Source organism: Python bivittatus, unplaced genomic scaffold, assembly GCF_059951505.1.
Source record: "Python bivittatus isolate LINGU-HERP-01145 unplaced genomic scaffold, Pbiv_v1 ctg000850_np1212, whole genome shotgun sequence".
Taxonomy (NCBI): Eukaryota; Metazoa; Chordata; class Lepidosauria; order Squamata; family Pythonidae; genus Python; species Python bivittatus.
The window spans coordinates 40,181,028-40,201,829 of record NW_028277112.1 but is presented as its reverse complement, the minus strand read 5'-3'; the positions used below and the strand labels follow the sequence as shown (position 1 = coordinate 40,201,829).

Here is a 20,802-nt window from a genome sequence, read left to right as displayed (position 1 = left end):
AGAAGACATGATGAAAACTCTTTAATCTCACAACACATGGACAGACTCAACCATAGTTTCAACTGGGAAACCATGAGCATCCTAGACCAAGCTAAATCCAAAAACACTAGGGAATTCCTGGAAGCTCGGCACTCAGACACATCAGCCATCAATAGACACATAGAGATAAACCACATTTACACACCATCCAAAAAAGACAATAAGAAAGCTAAGAAGGAAACAAAAGACCAGAACACATCCTCCCCAGCAGCTTACACTCAGATAAGCAGGGATTGACACCAGATAAACAAGGAGAAAACAATACTCTAATCAAGGAACCACCAAGGAGACAAACAATCAAGCAGACAATACCCTACCAAGCAGAAAACCACACCTCCATCAACACTGCCAGGGCAAGCTACTGTATGTAAACAAGGAGGAACCCCACACTCAGAAGCACCGATGATGTTATCTAGTCAGGTAATGAAATGTCTGCAATCGAACAACCAAGCTCAGAGAACACCGACAACTCCACAGATAGAGAAATATTAAGGTGTGCAAATGCTGATGGAAAAGTGGTGTGTTGTGTATGGTCTTTTGCAAAGAAGAAATGAAAACAGCTCTGTATAACAGCATGTTTATGCCCACCTTGTTCTTTGGAATTGAGAACTAGACATATCAGGATAAATAGGTTGAATGCAATGAGAATGGTTTATTTAATAAATGAGGGTGGTAGAATAGGCAATGAATGAATGTGAATTGAATCCAAAATATGAAAGAAGTACAGTGGTACCTCGGGTTACGAACTTAATTCATTCCGTGACTCTGGTCGCAGCCCAAATTGGTCGCAACCCGAAGCAAATTTCCCCATAAGGTTCAATGTAATTACCGTTAATCCGTTCTGGCGTGGAGGACAGGAAGGCGGCTATTGCTTGGAGGGAGAGTCCCCCTCCCTATGACCACGTGTCAGGGGCAGAAAATGTCCACGGACCACGTGTCAGGGGCGGAAAAATGGCCATGGACCATGTGTCAGGGGCGGAAAAACGGCCGCGGACCGTGTCATGGGAGGGAAAATGGCCGCGTATCCTGTTCGTATCCCGAGACGGAGTTTGCAAACTGAGGCAAAATTTTGCGGCTGGAGTTGGTCGTAACCCAAAAAGTTCGTTAACAGAAGCGTTCGTAACCTGAGGTTCCACTGTATTGGTTTGATCATACAAAGAATAGACAAGGACTGAATAGCAGTAAGAATTTTAAATATGCATCAAAATGTAAAGAAATGTTGTGCGCTGTCTTCCTAAGTCTGGTTACATCCTTGTAAAGTTATCAGCCAACCTATCGTGTAAGGCTCCTAAAACACTGATGGCTAAGCAGTATTTAGTTTGTTTGGTACACCTGGCATAGCAGCAAGAAACACAATAAAATAATCCATGCAATAATAAAAGCTGAAAATAGACACAAGATCACAAAAGAGCAAGGCAAGAAAGCTATGCAGATGTATAGATGAAAAAGGGACTGGGTAGACAGTTTTAAAAGCAATTTAATTATGTCTCATTTATTATAGCTACAGTCAGAGTGAGAAAGAGAAGGGTGCAGTGCTGTTTTTAACCTATTTGCTGCAGGAGATATGAGAGAAAAAATCAAGTTACAAAATGGGCACCTGGTAGAGTTTTTGCATAGATGAAGAAAAAAGGAAAAAAAAACAAGTGTTCTTAGAGAAATAGCCTTTGGAGGGAAAAAACCCTATCTCCTTATTTGCCGTTTTTTTCTAAATTATTCTTTATAGAGTTTACTATTGTAATTTAGTACGCATTCTCTCCCTTTGCTTTTTCCCAGAAATATTCTTAGTCAACCTCTCCAACTTGTTTCTACTGACCTGGAATATTGGGAATTGTCACCCCAAACCACCTAGAAGACAGAAGGTTGGTGAATGCCATTCTAGTTTATATTTTATCAAACTAGCTGCGTGTTCTTTTCCAGACCATAGGAAATGAACTGGGAGGAAACTTCCTTTTGTATAAAATGATTTGAAGTATCTGTTCTAAACTTATTCAACTGTGTGTTCCCTCTCCCAATATCACTTGCAGTAAATATGGGTAACTGCCAATATGAACAGCAGTCCTGACATGTGTAAATTTATGTAATTGGCAGCATGACAGCTGTAATTTCTTGGAACTCTATTAATAGCCCGAACGGATACAGTTTTTCAAAAGATGTCAAATGAAATAACACTGAACGTAATAATTGTTGTAACTACCCAAAGTACAGAACAACATTTTAGCAGTGAGCCAATTCATATCACTTTAATTCAATGAACATTTTCCCCATCTCTTCAATCATACCAGATTTTAAAGAACATGATGCCCAAGACTACCACAAGACTTTATGGATTTTTTTGGCAAAATAGATTTCTTTTTGGATAACAATGACAAAAATGGATCATTTATGCCAATGAATTTTATTTATTGTAATAAAACTATGGCAAAAAAATATTTGTTCATTTTTCTTGCTGCTCCTCATTCATGTCTTCCTTTCAGTTAATATCAGTACTGCTACACACTATTAGGATAAAATAAAGACAGTGTCAAGCGTCAAAGTTAAACAACAGAGACAAGTATACTGGCTATGTACATGATTGACCAATTCAGACATAAAACTGGAGTAGAGGGGAGATACTTTTTGTAACCAAAATTAAGAGCATGGTTTTACCCATCTCATTACAAAAGGCCAACTTACTTGACAAAAATGAATGAAAAAAAAAATAGCCAGTTTGGTCTAGTGGTTAAGGCACCAGGCTAGAATCCAGGAGACTGTGAGTTCTAGTCCCACCTTAGGTGTGAAAGCTGGTTCGGTGACTTTGGGCCAGTCACTCTCTCTCTCTCAGCCCAACTCACCTCACAGGGTTATTGTTGTGGGGAAAATAGGAGGAGGAAGGAGTATTAGGCATGTTCACCGTCTTGAGTTATTTATAAAAATAAGAAAGGCAGGATAAAAAATCTAAAAAAAAACGAATGAAGCTAGGGAAAAATGTATTTAAAGTAACTACATAGAATAAAGGAAGATAGGTGGGAACTATGCTCCTGTCATCTGAATACTTTTAATGCACAATGCAGATTTTTCACATGCCTATTCTATGCAGCAAGTAACTGCAACTAACACATAAATAAATAAAAATACTTGCCCTTGTCATATTTAGTTTAGCATTATGAACTGCTTTGCATACCTCCATCCTGTATAACTATGGAATGCACAGTGGCATCCACGTTCAGACGAAAGAGATCACCCTTCTGGAGGACAATTCTCTTTTCTCTATCGTGTCCTGGATTCCAGTTTTTAAGGCGAGGATTCTGATCTGGACAGTTCTCTGAAATATAATGGGAAAATAATTACACATAAAGCACTACAGTATTCAGGAAATTAACACAGCAGCAATAATGAATACACCGACTCTGCTAATTTTTAATCAAAATAAAATGTCTCCCCATTAAAAACAAATTCATATAGATATACAGTGGGGCAAAAAAGTATTTAGTCAGCCACCAATTGTGCAAGTTCTCCCACTTAAAAAGATGAGAGAGGCCTGTAATTTTCATCATAGGTATACCTCAACTATGAGAGACAAAATGGGGGAAAAAATCCAGAAAATCACATTGTCTGGTTTTTAAAGAATTTATTTGCAAATCATGGTGGAAAATAAGTATTTGGTCAATTTCAAAAGTTCATCTCAATACTTTGTTATATATCCTTTGTTGGCAATGACAGAGGTCAAACGTTTTCTGTAAGTCTTCACAAGGTTTTCACACACTGTTGCTGGTATTTGGCCCATTCCTCCATGCAGATCTCCTCTAGAGCAGTGATGTTTTGGGGCTGTCGCTGGGCAACACGGACTTTCAACTCCCTCCAAAGGTTTTCCATGGGGTTGAGATCTGGAGACTGGCTAGGCCACTCCAGGACCTTGAAATGCTTCTTACGAAGCCACTCCTTCGTTGCCCGGGCAGTGTGTTTGGGATCATTGTCATGCTGAAAGACCCAGCCACGTTTCATCTTCAATGCCCTTGCTGATGGAAGGTGTTCACTCAGAATCTCACCATACATGGCCCCATTCATTCTTTCCTTTACACAGATCAGTCGTCCTGGTCCCTTTGCAGAAAAACAGCCCCAAAGCATGATGTTTCCACCCCCATGCTTCACAGTAGGTATGGTGTCCTTTGGATGCAACTCAGCATTCTCTCTCCTCCAAACATGACGAGTTGAATTTAGACCAAAACGTTCTACTTTGGTTTCATCTGACCATATGACATTCTCCCAATCCTCTTCTGGATCATCCAAATGCTCTCTAGCAAACTTCAGACGGGCCCGGACATGTACTGGCTTAAGCAGGGGGACTCGTCTGGCACTGCAGGATTTGAGTCCCTGGCGGCATAGTGTGTTACTGATGGTAGCCTTTGTTACTTTGGTCCCAGCTCTCTGCAGGTCATTCACTAGGTCCCCCCGTGTGGTTCTGGGATTTTTGCTCACCGTTCTTGTGATCATTTTGACCCCACAGGGTGAGATCTTGCGTGGAGTCCCAGATCGAGGGAGATTATCCGTGGTCTTCTATGTCTTCCATTTTCTAATTATTGCTCCCACAGTTGATTTCTTCACACCAAGCTGCTTGCCTATTGCAGATTCAGTCTTCCCAGCCTGGTGCAGGTCTACAATTTTGTTTCTGGTGTCCTTTGACAGCTCTTTGGTCTTGGCCATAGTGGAGTTTGGAGTATGACTGCTTGAGGTTGTGGACAGGTGTCTTTTATACTGATAACAAGGTCAAACAGGTGCCATTACTACAGGTAACGAGTGGAGGACAGAGGAGCCTCTTAAAGAAGTAGGTAGAGGTCTGTGAGAGCCAGACATCTTGCTTGTTTGTAGGTGACCAAATACTTATTTTCCACCATGATTTGCAAATAAATTCTTTAAAAATCAGACAGTGTGATTTTCTGGATTTTTTTTCTCATTTTGTCTCTCATAGTTGAGGTATACCTATGATAAAAAGATGAGAGAGGCCTGTAATTTTCAAGTGGGAGAACTTGCACAATTGGTGGCTGACTAAATACTTTTTTGCCCCACTGTAATTAATATTTTAATGTTATATTCCTGCTAGATGTTGAATATAATTGTCAAGCATTTCTGGTCTACAAACCGTAGTCTGGTGAATAGGGTGCCCCTATTGGCAATTTATTGTACTAAATAGACAAGATATTGGCAATTTTATGTACTAAAATCAAACCGTATTCTAGACCAGTCTTCTCCAGATATGTTGGACTAAATTTCCAATCATCCACAGACATCATAACCACTGACAGATGTGATCACTGTAATTAAATACAGCTGAAGGCTTGGCTGGGGATGACAAGGACCATAGATAGCCAAGAGGTATGGAAGGTGCTGGTTGGAGAAGTCTTTCTGAAGTAGGTAGTGTACACAATACTTTCTTTCCAGTACAAACCCCTACTAATTTAGGACCCCTCTAATTTAGGCCAGAAAACATCAAAGGTCCTCCCTTGCTTTTTCACCAGTAAATCAAACAATTGCCTTTTTAAAAATAATTTCACTTTTTGACAACTTCAGCAGTTAGGACATGTTTCAGAAAAAGCAAATTTACCCACTAGCATAGTCACTTGAAGACCTTTTGAGATAGCACTACAGTTCTCAGTAATTACAGCCATCTTTACTGATAGCTTTATTCTATAAGATTTTAAAAAACTAAGTTTTTAGAGTGATATAAAATGCTAAATTTTGTATTATTCAACTAGTCCCCTTCTCTATTTCAATATGTATTTCACATCTGGAAAAAAAAATTCACTCTCAATTTTAGTAGGTATTAAGATTATTTGTGTAAATCCTCCTGCATTAGAAGTAATTGTAATTATTTTTCCTGAGCAGCTCTTGTATAATTATTTAGATTTTTAACAAGAACACCGGAAAAAAAACCCTGGTGCCCAGGCCCATATGACAAAGACTTGCATGTACTAATTTATATGGATAGAGGAAATTTAGTCTAACTTTAAACAACAACAACAACAAAAGGTGAGTCTTTTTGTTAAGAGTTTATCTGAACAATGAATGCCAACAGATTTCTCTATCCACTAGGAGAGATTGTGCCTACCTGTGAGGATAGTATTAGCAATACTTGCAACAAGCCTGTAAGGCTGGTTGGACATCATTCCGTACACAAAGCATTTTGAATTCTAAATGCTAAATACTGTGTTAAATTATCTACATCTGTGCATATAATAGCCACCCTTGAATAACCCATGCGTTTGCCTATAAAAATATTTGTGTTTAAGATTCCACAGAATTCTTGCTTTATATTACATTTCATATTAGTTTCCAGGAATGTGAATAAGTGGGAAAATGTGCTTTGTTCTGAGCCTGAAATGAAGCATCTAGAATATTCCATAAAAACATTTCAAGTCATCTGAGTTTCGACAGAAAATTCAAACCAGTTAAGTGCCTCCATATATGGTGAAACACAATTTGAAATGTTTTGAGTGTTTGGGCTATAGGAAACAATGGGAACATAGAAAAAGTCTCGTCCTTTTTTATTTCATGATCCTAACAGATGGGGTAGGATGTTTGTGCTGAATTCTACAAGGGAGCTAGCTTGCAGAAAACCGGAAGAGAAAAAAAAATTAAGTATTTTTTTAAAAATCCATTTGTTTCCTCCTCTTCCCCCACTCCCTCATTGCCTTCCTTAAATCTCTTCCTTTTCTTTGGGGCATGCCAACTGAAAGCAATGTGAAGAGAGATGACTAGGTTGGTTCTTTAAAACACAGGGAGACTTTTCCCCTCTCTCAATTACCTTCTCCAGGTCATGAAACCTGGCAGAAAATGAATAGCAGTCAGTCTATTAACTCAAATTGTGTGTGTGTGTTTCAAATGTTTAAAATAAATCTCTTCTTAATCTAAGTTGTGTATGCAAGAAACTTTACCTGGCTGGGAACAAAGATTCCTTCTACCCCAGTATTTAAAGGTCCACCTGCAGGTTTATCCTCTTTTTCCCCTTTCTGTCAACTGGCTGGCTGGCTGACTAGCTGCCAAACAGAAACAAAAACTGCAGTTTCTGCCTGGTAGAATGAAAACATTACAGAAAGAAAAGCTAGCTGCTGCTGCCGCCAACATTTGAAACACACACACACACGCCCAGGAAAGAGTCTCCACCTGGAAAACACAACAAAATCCTTTCCTGATGGCTGCCTGCATTTACATTGCTTAGTAGCAGGCAAAACAAAGGACCACCTATCAGTCATGTGCACATCCTTACTCAGCAAGTACTGTAACTCTTCTTTTTGCAGTTAAAATGCGAGAGGGATAGAAAAACTGCAGCTCAAATGTATCTTTTCAGCAAACTGTACCAAGGATTGCATCAACTATCAACACAAGAGCCTAACACAGACATCCCACCCCTTAAGTTTGCAGATCAAAACAGTTTTTTTGCATTTTTAAATGCACTCTGAAGCTTCCAAAAATACAAGGGCTGAAGAGCCAGCATAAAGTGCCATGAATTTTAAACACTTATCAAACCAACCAGTTATTCCTTTTGCTTTTCCAAATGCACTCAATTTTTTTTTAAAAAACTCCAACACAGGCAATGTTCAAGCAGCCAACCAAACCAAAGCAACCCTTCAGCAAAGAAAACTTTGGGGAAAGAGATTAAGATGGCTTGCTACGTTTTGGGGTAGGGTGGAAGTGCTGTGTATGGATCTTCTTTCAGAGTGCATTTGAAGATGCAGACTCATTGTATTCATACAGGCATATTGAATCTCAACATCAACAGGCCCTAAGAGCATGCACCCAGTACATATAAATATCCCCTATGTTAAGCAGCCAATCAAAACAATTCTCTAATACTTCTGCATTTACATTCCAATATATTTTTCTGTGTGAACATAAATTCAAGCACATGAAGTCCCATTTCTCCATAGGAATTTTAGTAAAAACCAACTCAAACCAGCAATACAACACCATAATGAATGGAATAATAGTACCCAAATAGCTCCCATCATTGTACCATCTGCTCCTTACAGTGACTGCTGCTTCACTCTAAAAGTTCACTCCCAGATCACACCACCCAGCCTAGACAACAGCAACCAGGGCATGACCAGTTCTTCCTAATACACTGGCTTGGAGAGGAAAATTTAAAAGGTAACATTCCAGTTGCAAATATTTCCAATCACATCACCTGAAACAGCATGGAACACTTGAGACAGTATTACTCAAGACATGTAAAACTAGTGAAGAGCTCAAAACATACCAAGTTTGAAATGTTCTGCATCTCTATTGGTTTTTGCAACGTTCTGTAGAACTCCCATTCCAGATTAACGGGAACTAACATGTCGTGTTTGCATGCACAGTCTTTCTAGAGCTTAGAATTGGAATAAGAGCTTCATCAGCCCTGATTCGCCCAAAACCATGACTTTTAAAATCATAGTTGACTGAGTAAGCCCATAGTGGCCTGGTTCCCATATCATACTACTCTATAAGATGCGTATCACCTAGAATGTTGGATGACACAATTTTCAAACAATTATCTAGATAAATATTAAGTTTAAATATCAAGCTAACCCCAATCTACACATTGCGGCTTAGCCAGAATGTGGAGGCCTCCCTATAGCAGCCATGCAATCCTGCAAAGAGATACATCTGCTTTAATGAGTCATAGACAGCTGCAGTGTTGCACTCCCACACATTCCAAAGAGTCTCTTCACAAATGAATACAAAGCACTGCCTAACAGAGGGAGATTAGTTTGAACTGAACATCCTTTATGTTTCAAGAGTGTGTGTGTGTGTGTGTGTGTGTGTGTGTGTGTATCTCAATATTTCTCTTAAAAACTGAGTATCAGAGCCACATCCTACACTGGAGACATCCAACATTTTCGAATTAATGACTACATATAGCCTTTGTGAGAAAAGTCAGGTACAAAACTAGTCAGGTCCAGAAAGAGACCTGTACAGAAGTTACATTTTAATTCAATTAACATTAATTTATTAAATATAGTGGTTACCTTCCCAATTATTCAGTGACATAATTTGGCAGCAACTTTTGGTGGTCCTTTTGAGGCCTGCTTGAGTTCCAGTCTTTAACTATGCAGCTTTGAAAAAAGCTGAAGCCTGTATTTCTTTGTCTTTCATGGCAAATGTGATATTCTATAGAGTATAAAATTAAGTTCTGTACTTCAGAGAGAGAAAATTACGTGTTTGATCTGACTACATCAAATACATTTTCAGGAAAAGACCGAAGACCAACTTCAGAACTATAAACATGCTAACCAATTGTTGTAGCAACTTAAATACATTCTGTGATTTTTCTGTGTATCAAAGAAATGAGATTCATTAAAGTATGTCATCATTAAAAGTAATGCTTGCTATTTTTCAATTGAAGGATAATTATTTGTGCTTTAAATATCATAGATAAAGCTCTTAAAAGCTGCATAATTTTCTTACATTACAGTAGCATACAGTGATTTTTCCCCTTATTTTTTCCAATCAATAGCAATATTCCCTAAAGAGCACAACTTATTGAAACTTACCATCAGGAGCATATTTTGATGCTACGCCCAAAATAATTCCAAGTGCAATAAAAAATGAAAAGCTGGACATGGCAAAGCAAATAAATGTATTTTTGTGCCTATTCTTTCTGCTTGTTTCTGCTTGATAGCGTTGCTGATCTCCTGAAGAGGCTACTGTTGCATGAGCTTCCTCTCTTGCACAGGAAAATTTGGCTGAAGCTTGATTATTTGGAGGTGGTGGAGGACGAAATGGGACTATTCTTCCTGGCACATATCCAGATTTATAGCTGCTTCCATTCTGTGCCTGAAGGAAGGCAGGAGAACCTTCCCTTGGACCAACGGTGTGCATGTTACACAATCACTAGAACAAGAATAAAATAGATTATTGTAGCAGCCTGGTTCTAAACTTAATACAGAGAAGAACATAAAATTTTAAAGAAAAAATTAAAAGTACTTGCGATGAAAGTAGGCCCATCTTTTACATAATATACACAAAACATGAAAATAGTTATCCAATTTAAGCTGAGCTTGACTAACATTTATTTCTATATAGAGATATTTGTCAAGCAAATAAACACATATGTTTGAAGAAACACACTTTGAAATTTCACCAGCATTTAAAGGACATTCAAAAATGATCACTATACTTCAATAATTCAATATAACACACTACTGGGATGTGCTGTAAATGTTTCATTATCCATTGGTAGTTAGAGAATAGTTTTCAGAATTTATCTCACGCACCCTAAATTATATTAGGCTTTTCTTTGCCAAACTATCTGGAATAATGATATAAGCACAGAACCCATCGAGCCTCTAGAATCTGGCACCAAAGACAATTTTATCTCAGCTTGTGATTTACTTAGGATATGATCGGTGCAACTTTTAAACTTTATATTTATTACTGTACAAGGAGGCAAGTGTTAGTCAATACAGATTTATAATTTTTTGTCTTTCAGGTCATCACAGATTTTTTAATATATACAAAAATCATTCAACAAATACTCAATTATGTTCAAAATTAGATTAAAACATGCTTATAAAATTGGATTTGGAGTATGACAAAAAAGATTACTATAAATATGGATTGTGTACATGCGCACATATAGTTACGGCAGCCACTTTGGTCAGTGAAGGTCAGTAACAGAAGTCTAATAAATTAAACTACAGATCTTTTTGTAAATTTTCTTTCAGTTTCACTGCTAATCTAAGAAGTTATCTATGGCACACTTCATGAATACATATCAGATAATCTAAATGCTTTGCTTATATCAACCAGTTTATTGAATATTTTTCTTGGAGCCAAGGAAATCCTCTCACACTTCTGTGAAATAGCGATGAACAGACTGAGAGTGGAACAAATACCATTTTCTAATCTATAACTGGCTCACTACCAAATCAACAAAAATAGGGGATTCTGACTATCTTATTGGTAACAAAATACAATGGTGTAAATTTTTGGCTGGTGTGGGTCTTCCGGGCTGTGTGGCCGTGTTCTTGAAGTTTTGTTTCCTAACGTTTTGCCAGCACCTGTGACCGGCATCTTCAGAGTGCAAGAGCACAGACAGGAGCAGTTCTCTCTGTGCCCAGGGTGATGTGACCCTACCCACAGAAGGGTCACATCACCCTGGGCACAGAGAGAACTGCTCCTGTCTGTGCTCCTGCACTCTGAAGATGCCGGTCACAGGTGCTGGCAAAACGTTAGGAAACAAAACTTCAAGAACACGGCCACACAGCCCGGAAGACCCACACCAGCCATCGTATGCCGGCCGTGAAAACCTTCGACAATACGTGTAAATTTTTGCTTGTGATATGCTAATCACATATAATATTGTAACCTAAAAGATCACTATTCTTTCAAATTTCTTTCACTCTTCATATCACTCTTAGCCTTAATGATAGTTTTAAAAGTAAAGTACAACAAATAAACTTGAATGGGTAAGAGAATTCTTTTATACTGGCACCCAATGAAAGAAGTAAATTGCTCTTTTGGATTTTATGCTGATCTTTAATTTCCAGCTTCATCTACAAATCTATTAGACCAACCTTCCCCAAGCATGTGCTTTCTACATGTGTTGGCCTTTCAACTTCTCTAATCTGCATCAGCATATGGCAGGCACCAGGAAGGTATATTAAGTTAATTTGATATAACATGTCTGCACTAAAGCTAGGACATACTTTGAAGAATATATAAAGCTTCAAGAGGATCCTACTGGATTAAGCTGAAGTCCTGTAGGAAACTAATCTTCAGAAACTTAAAAAATGGAAATGTGAATAAGAGTCCTTTCTTTTCACAGTTTACCAGCAACTGAAATAGAGACAGGGTGCCTCAATACTTGTAAGTTTCACAATGCCAATATAACTAGTCATTCATAAATTATCCTATATATAAATCAGACCTTATCAAATTTATAAACATCCAAAGACTCAAATTAATGGTTTTTAAAACCCTACAGAACAGCAGAAACTAGATTGCCCCACAACACTCTCAACAAGCTAGACCTAGTATGTATAACTTCAAAGAAGAAAAGCCCCACTCCTTCACAAAGCTCCAGTTTCTCTGTAAAAACCTATTCTTCATGGTACTGTAGTCTCTTTCTTTGTGTATACAATAGCATAGAATGATCACTCAATGCCTCTTACTTCTTTAATTCATTCTGTTGAGCATCTGGGGCTGAATTTATTATATCACATACATCTTTGTCTAAGGGAGGAGGAATCTTTGCAATAAGCAGGAAGTCTAATAGTGTAGGCATAATCATGCTTTATTTTTAATATCTAAAACTGTAGTTCAAAATTGCAATACATCCTACATTATGAAATACTTCCTTATACTTCAGTCCTCTCAGATAAGACAGTCCTTGTGAAGCACACACTTAACAAAATAGTAAAAAGAAGTGCATTTTCTTTGCATCTGCTCTATACACCAAGTAAAAAAAAAACAACATTAAAAAAAATGTAAAATTAAAAAAAAAGTAAAAAAATGTAAAAAAAAATAAAAAAAATAAAAAAAGTAAAAAAAGTAAAAAAAATGTACATTAAAAAAAACAACAATCACTGGGATGAGGTGGGTAGGTGGGGAAATAGCTTATTTTAAAAACAAATACGTGGATTATTTCAACATTTTCCTTTGTTCTAAGAAACAAAGTTGACATTAATGATTAACAGGGTTGCATTTTAGAACTTTTAACAAGTAATACAGCTTCAAACTGTGACTACATGCATTTCTAATTGCAATAAATGCTGATAACAAAAGCATCAGTATGTCCTGAAATTTCTTTTTCAGGGCACAGGTTCTTCTGAAGCCTGACAAAAAATAGTATACGGCCAAATCCCCACCCTTTTTAATCTGAAAGGTAACAAAGGTGTCTTCTAGCCAGGTTAGTTCCTTTCATATTACTTTTCTCTGCTATTCTTATTTGAATGCTTCAGTACAGACTGTTCAGTATTAAATTTTGACTTTCAAACAAATATAAAAAGACACGTTGCACTCTAAAATCATCAAAAGATGGAGGTAAATTTTGAGCAGCAATAGTTAATTGCTTTCAAACTTTAGCCACAATTTAACATATATTTAACATTTAGTCTTGGGTAACATCTAGCATATTTTCCAAAATTATTGCAGTTGAATTAAAAAAAGTTAACTATACACTAATATTAATTTATAACAGCATCTTAGCATGAGGTCAGGATTGCAATGCAAATCTTTTAAATCCAGTTTTTCCAAATGGCTGCTGAAGCAGGCTAGTCATCTAAGGAACACACGTTTTGTAAAAAGCAGAATTAAAATTAATGGAAGCTCTGACATTAAGATCAGTAGGAGATCAGTCATATTTCCAGTAAGAGAGGAGGTCAGTAAAAGTCCGTCGAGGAGGATAACAGGATTGATGAAGTGTTTCCTTATGGAGCAATCAGGCTTTTTAGGCCTTCTTTAAATGGCAAAGTTGGAAGACTGTCAGTTATGAAGAGTATATGTAAATCATAGCTGGGATTTTGAGCTTATTTCTGCTGATGGAAGAACACCCTAACCAGTGTTCAAACAGGAAAAGGGAAGAAAGTAAACTTTACTATTCTTCCTGCAACTTCTGCTTACCAACTTTTACTCTGGAGAGTTTGGAAACTTTCTGAAGCAGCAAGAGAGAGGTGTAGGAGAACAGAGAACAATAGTTGTCTCTCTTCTCCTTCCACCAGTGGGATTCTCCACTAATTTCTAGTACCATCTTAGATCATAAGGAATTCTCCCGTTTGCTGATACTAGTTCATCTAAATGCAAATTCTCTCTTAATCCACACAAAAGCAAGCGAGTTTACCGGGTATTGCTTTGATGCCTAGGAATAAGTTATTACAGCAAATTTGCTATAAGCAGCGACTCTCGACATCACGGAGATGGCTGATTCAGAAAAAGATATACCGTATCATATGCAATGGTCAGTACTGCATACTTTAAAAGGAACAAACATTTCTTCCTTTCCAAAGAGAAGAAAAAATGCTCGCTCAGACAGCATCAGCTATCTGTAGGGGTTTAAAGCACTTGTATTAAAAATGCATTGTTTCAAAAATTAAAGAGCCCTATTAAGTTTTAATTAATCAATTAAACTTTGTAGCCTATTTAGATAATTAAATTCTATGCTGATTATGCCACATGCTGAGTGCAAGCAAAGACACTTTTAAACTAGCCTTCGGCTACAGTCTTAATTATGCCTTCGCCCACAGTTTTTGTCCTTATTAGCTTTATACTGTCATATTTAATACCAGGATATTACCCTATCATTGTAAAACTCATTTCTACAACCTTACTACCATTATTAGCCTTTATAATAAGACTAAGCACACTATTAAATCTAGATAGGAGCCAATATTTAATGCTTAATGCCTGAAGATTACTTTTGAGTATTCCTACATGAGTAGCATGTCAAAAGCTGTATCAATAAGTTTTCCTTTTGTCTGTTTTTATTACACTGAGTATTCTTATCCATGTTTGGCTAGGAATTCACAAAATGAAGATTTTCCATTTTGTTTCAGCAAGAATGCACATGCCAGAAGTACCCACATACAATCTTGGCACAGATAAAGAATGTAGTGCTTACCATTAAAGAATTCAAGATGTATTAACAGACTTTTTAAAAAATGGAGCTTTTTGATTCAAGAGAACTATCACATGAAATTATTAATATGCAACTTTCACTGTCTGTTGGATGCAATTTTGTACTGGATACAATTTAATTCTGCGCATATACATAGTCTTAAAATAGAAAGAATTTTGAGCAGTTCTATCCTTGGCCAACTCATGCTTTTCCCAAAAGGCATGCCAGAAAATGCATTTGTTTTGGCCATCTTCCACCTTTCCCAAAAGGAAAAGTATGGGGCAGCTGACATCAGCAAGAGCTTGCTTGGAGACACTATATTTGGGGAACTTGTAAATGCTGCTATATCAGTGATTTCCAAGTGCTCCCATTACTCCATAGTAGCTCCTTCCTGAAAAGTAGATGGTGGAGCAGAGGGAAGGCTTTCATTTTGGCCCTGTGCCAATAAGCCATTCAGGCGACCAACCTGTGAGCTACAACCTATTTCCCATTTTTGAATACAGTCATCATTTACAAAAGCCAGACTGTCTTCAGAGGACATGAGATAATGTGTGTGTGTGTATTGTGTGTGTATGTTTCCATGTTGAATTCCTGTCCAAGAGACTCTTGAGAGAAACCAGTTAGCCTAGTTCAGGGTTAGCCTGTAACTCTCCAGATGTTGTTGGATTTCTGGTATAGACAGGATTGAGCTACATGGACAAAAGACAATTTCTCATCAGCAACAGCAGCTTAACTCCCTTAACATAAAGTGCCCCTCCCCCTCCAGTTCATGTCAAAGGCATGAACAGAAATCTACCACCTACTTCCACTCTATGCAATGGTTAGTGTTTAAGTTACAACCATCAAGACTAGAAGTTGATCCTCCATGAATTTGTCTAGACACCTTTTAAAACCATTTAAGTTGGTGGATATCAATTGTGACAAATTTAAAAGAAGGACTTTCTGTTATTTATCTTGAATCTCATATTCAGCTTCAGTAGATGACACCAAGTTTTAACACTGTGAGAGGAGACAAATAATTATTTCATAAATTTGCTTAATTAATTAATATTTTCCCTCTCAGATAAAAGCCCCCAACTGTAGTCTTCATCTGGGGGACTATTTTAACTTTCTAATTGGTTGCCAATTTCAGCACTCTTCTCGTATTTGCAATATCCTTCTTGAGGTTCAGTGACCAAAATTTTAAGCATTAGTCACTTAGCCCAACTAAAGCAGCTGACCTTCCATGAGCTCCAAAAAGCTAAACAGGGTTGGACCTGATAATCTTTGGATGGAAAACCAGCAGGCGATACTAGAGTATAAGTAACCTGGGCAGGAAAAAAAATAATTTCTGTGCTGTTATCAAGAAAATTCAACAGTCAAGCACAACTCAAAGGAATGTTGAAATTCCACTTTATTTTTGTTTTCTTCCTAATGATTCCTAATATGGTCGTTGCCCTTTTTTTTCCAGTCTGGACAGCAACTACATACTGAATTAGCATTTTCACTGAGCTATCCACAAGATTTCAATATTCCTTTCCTGATCAGATCTTATCAATACATATGTGAAGTTGGAAAAAGCCGCAGTTTGCATTTGCTTACAGCATTCTTGTAACACCAAATGCTATGAAAACAACCAGTGTCCTCTTCTCTCCTTCTCTCCAAGAGAGCAAAGGTAACTTTTTAAATGCAGGTTAAGTTTAAAAGATATGTCTAGTCTAGAGAAGGCTCTACTGCTGGGAAAAATGGAAGAAAAGAGAAAAAGACGAAACCAAGAGCAAGGTGGGTGGACTCAGTGGTGATGGGTGCACCGTTGGAAGACCTGAAAGGTCAGGTTAGAGACAAATTGTCATGAAGAAAATCTATGTGCTTGCCAACAGTCAACACTGACTTTATGGCACATAATCAACCAGTGGCCACAGCTGCCTGAGGTGAGACACTGTTAAGGGATGTGGGAGTTGTAGTCCACAAAAAGCTCCTCACTGAGATGCAGAACTTCTAAAGAAAAGAGAATGGGATATAGAAATAGGTTTGAGTTTCCATTCCACTTCCTTAAACAAAAGTGAATTCTGAAATAACTTGGCAAGCTGAGCAGTAGTAGTAGCAGCTGTGAACAGGCAGCCAGGCATCAATCAAAACCAGCAATACCAACAGAAAAGAGAAAATGAGTGAAAAAGCTGTTACAGGGCATTCAAAGAAAAGAGTGAGGGCTGTTGAGAGGTTAGCTTAACAAAACAGTACTGGGAGAGAAGGACAGTTCATAGATATCCACTTGTTACAAGAGATATATTTTGGCCTTCAGCAATGAGGAAAAAGGGAGAGAAGGTGCCCCACTTTTTGGTCTGATGCTTAGGATAGAGTAATTTTTTATTCTCTTTCGATGGAGTTTGCAAGGACGCATGGCAGCTGCTATGCATTAAAAAAAAAAACTTGCGTGCTGCCGAGTGGGCGCCTCTGCAGCCGAGGAGGAACAAGGGCAACAGGCATGGAGCGAGGAGGGCTTGGAGGCGAGGCAGAGAACAAAAAGGTAAGGCATCAGATAAAAGATCCCAGGGAAGACAGAAAGCGCAGAAGGGGGAAGGAGGCAAAGCGGGAAGTCCAGCTGGCGGAGGGGGGAAGGGAGCCTAGAAGCGCTCGCTAGGAATGCAGAGCGCGGGGGCTCCCGTCAAAAAGACAACCGAGGCTAGCGCCTGCCAGCTGAGCAAAGGAGGAGGAGGAAGGCGGCACTTACCGCGGCCTCGAGGACGGGCAAGGAGGAGACGGCGGCGACGGAGGAGGAAGCTCAGGGCGGAGGAGGCTGAGGCATGATGTTCTCTCTCATCCACCGCAGCCGCTTCTCCCCAATGGCTCCAAACCCCCTCGCGCCCCGCTGGCGGGGAAACAGCCCTGCCCGACGCAGCGCCGCTCCGCCCAGTCGGCTGCAAGCGCCTCCTTCACCCCCCAGAGCAGCATTTGCCCGCGTCCCGGCGGTACTGTACCACCCCTCCTTTTTTCGCCTCAGCCTGGCGGGGTGGAGCCTTCCGCGAGGTCCCTCCTCGGCTGCAGAACGGCTGTTGGGAGAAGAACAGAGGAGAGCGGCGCCTGGGGAGGCTTCACGCCCCCTCTCCGGCAGGCCCTGAAAGGGAGCCGCTGTAGGCAGGGCTGCTTTTCCTCGACTCCTGCGCCAGCACGCGGAGGTATTTGCTCGCGGCCAAGCCTGCGCGAGAGAAACCGCGTTCGGCTTTTGGAATGAGTTACGCCTGCACTCTGACCACTTGCATTTTCAACTCGGAAGTGCTCGAGACATTTCGGCGGGGCTTAACTCAGCGTTCCTAGGATTGTAACGCGGGTGGAGGATGCACGGTCGATTCGAAAATGATTTAAAAAAGGAAAGGCACGGCGAGTTTTCACCCTGCCGCCCACGCGCATTTCTTTTGCTGTTGCTTCGCCTCTGGCCAAGCTGGATTTGCAGGGCTTTTGAACAATACAGTGTCTTGCAGCAACTTGCTACTGAGGTGATGGTGAGATTAAATGTCGGAAAACAGTCCAAACCACTTTAACACCTGACGCCTTTTTGAGCCATTAGTCAGGCACAATGGGCGCATGAAGGCCAGAGCCGAGACATTTTCCGCCTGTGGTGCCACCATCCGTTTTCACGTCACCACCTGAGTTACGGGCTCGTTCGTCTGGAAGCAGTCGGGCGAGAATGCAACAGCCGCAAGACTGGGTGCTACGGCTACCTGAGATTAAACTGAAATAATCAGAAATAAACGGTTTCACTGAATTTAATGCGAGTTACTTCAGGGTGGCTCTCGCCTTTCCAGAACTCTCAGAATGTGCAAAAGAACTGGCTAATCTTTAAATCTACTATAAATAATATAAGACCTACCCGTCTTCCATTAATTATTTTGTTTCTTTCCACCATGGTGGTAGAGAAAGCCCGTTTTGCAATAAGGTTTCTCAACTTCCTGAAGGAAGGGTTTGTTCCTACTGCTCGTTTTATTTCTTTAGGAAGCAATAAGATCTTGCGTAAGGAAGTCGTTATAAACCTGGAACCGTTTAGCAGGATTGCTATTGCCTCTTCGTCCTGACGGGTTCTGATGAAAGTTTTCGGTCAGTTAACGGTGTAAGGTTTTAGTAGGCAACGGACGCGATCTTTCCCTTCCCCTGCTCCCCCAGCTTGGCTCGGGGAGATAGTAGTGCTACCGGTCGTTTTTTCATTCACCTCACGCTGCCCTTCAATGACCAAATGGAGAAACTGCCACCAAACCGAGGCGGTTCTACAGAAAAACAGTTCTGTCCTACGGATGCAGTAATAAAGGAGAAGTTCTGTTCTGATATTCAGGTCTTCTCAACTTCTAAGCTGCTGTAGCTTGGTTAGTTGCTAGTATAGAATCTAGGACTTCTCTGTGTGTGTAGGGTACTCATGAAGGTCCTTTATCTCCTAACTGCCACAGCTGTGGAGTAGTGAATTGTCCCTTGGGAATTAATGTGAATTGATTACTTAACAAGTACTTAATCAGATTTTTAAAATATAAACTAGTTTTAATTCAAGGACTTGAATTGCAAAAGTAAAAATTACAGCTGGGGTAGGCCTGTGTTAGACTGTGTTCTGTTCCCTCTTTTCCACTAATGTTTTTAGGGATGGCAGCCACCCTACAAGGGTTTTTTTTTTTTCCATTTTAAAAAATGTTATTTTCTGAACAATTCCTCAATGAATTATTTGGTTTAATAAAGATCAAGTGCATGTATCAGTGCATATTAATGGTATGTCAGTTCCATATACTTTGCCAGTATTTTCCTTACACACTTGGTCCGTCTTCTTTTTATTGCTTATAATCAGGGAGTAGAGTCAAGATCCATCAGTTTTACATTCTGTAAACTTACTTTCATTCATTAATAAAAAATGATTTTGGAAAAAAAAACCCTGAGTAGATGACCCAAACTGCATTACTGAATCCTTATATGATGCGGAATATGGTAAAAAATGTATGCCTGTACAATTTTGTAACTTTACTAATAATCCATTCATGAATATTAATTTCACTACAAATAGAAAACTGGCACATCAGGGTCCTAGAACACAAAAATCTCAGTGCAGCATTTGTAATATAGGAGGTAATTGCAATTAGATGTTTGAAATACAAGAGTTAGAAAGATGGGGATTATTGAAGTTGGAGCATTTCGCAAACCATTGAGTGGGCTATCCCAAGGCTGGCTCGTCATTTTGCTAAATGAATTAAAAGCACATACAGAGTGGCTTCCCTTCCCATTCCTTGCCCAAAAGCCAAGTTGACTAAGAGGCTAATATTTTCTGAGCACTGGTTGTGGGAAAGTAACCTCATATGAATGGAAGGCATTGTGTTAGCTTAGTTCAGTCCATGAGCCCCAATGCACCCCTCAGTACTCTGCTGGCTGGGGCAACTCACTTTCTGCCATTGGTTGGGATAGTATTGGCCTTTCCCTTTATACTTTACTGTGTAGAATGGCTTATCCAAACAGCTTTAGTTGCAGTAGTAGACCTAAGACTCCTTGTTGATAAGTGTTCTAAGATAAAATCTCTGTAAAGACTCTGAAAAATGTAAAACATATGGCTTTATTGTAACGAAGCACTACTTGTGCATGCCTACTTTCTGGAGGACAGAATCTCAAATGACTTGCTTGGAAACGTGAAGTGGTATCCTTGACTTGATCAGGTGTTCCCTGCTGGTATAGCATGGTTGTTTTTACTATAAACCGCCATAAGTCAATTAATCAAAACCAGTGGTTTACTATACATAAATAGCATGATTGTGTGAAGTTGATGGATATCTTATCCTGGGCAGTGGCTCAATAACTGAAATGAAGAAATTATATGGGGTCTTTCATTAATTAAAAAGAGAATGTTAGCATATATGACCTCTTCTGCAGTGTAACACTGCAGTAAGATCTAGGATTATTTTTAAAAATCCATTGATCCTTTGTCATTTTGTCAACTTTTTCTTGTTTGCACTTGATGTTCCACTAGCACTGACACTGAGCAGCAGGATATATTTTCCAAAAAACTATTTTCCTTTGAAATGATATTCATGAAATGCAAATTATTTAGCCTAATTATGTAAGAGTTTGGGCAAATAGATATATTGTTTTCCTTTAAATAAACAGCAGTACAAAACAGGCATTTTTTCCTCAACAGCGTATAGAAAATGTCAGTTTCAGTTTGAGCTGAGATCATATTAAAAAAATAGCTTATAGAT

At 39.0% G+C, this 20,802-nt stretch overlaps 1 protein-coding gene across 3 annotated transcripts in view; it reads right to left on the bottom strand.

The window, feature by feature from the left end:
- The window catches only part of CEMIP2 (cell migration inducing hyaluronidase 2), a 71,045-nt gene that overhangs the window by 49,559 nt on the left and 684 nt on the right, over nucleotides 1–20,802 (bottom strand). For 2 of the 3 annotated variants that reach the window (XM_088130403.1, XM_088130402.1), the window contains exons 2-3: nucleotides 9,546–9,885; nucleotides 3,200–3,340 (exon numbers count right to left, since the gene is read on the bottom strand). In XM_088130403.1, coding sequence (XP_087986529.1) covers nucleotides 3,200–3,340; nucleotides 9,546–9,873 — 469 coding nt within the window. In that variant the 5' untranslated portion in view covers nucleotides 9,874–9,885. Of the gene's footprint in view, nucleotides 1–3,199; nucleotides 3,341–9,545; nucleotides 9,886–17,318; nucleotides 17,566–20,802 lie in introns of those variants that run through there. The other variant, XM_088130401.1, reaches the window with a different exon arrangement.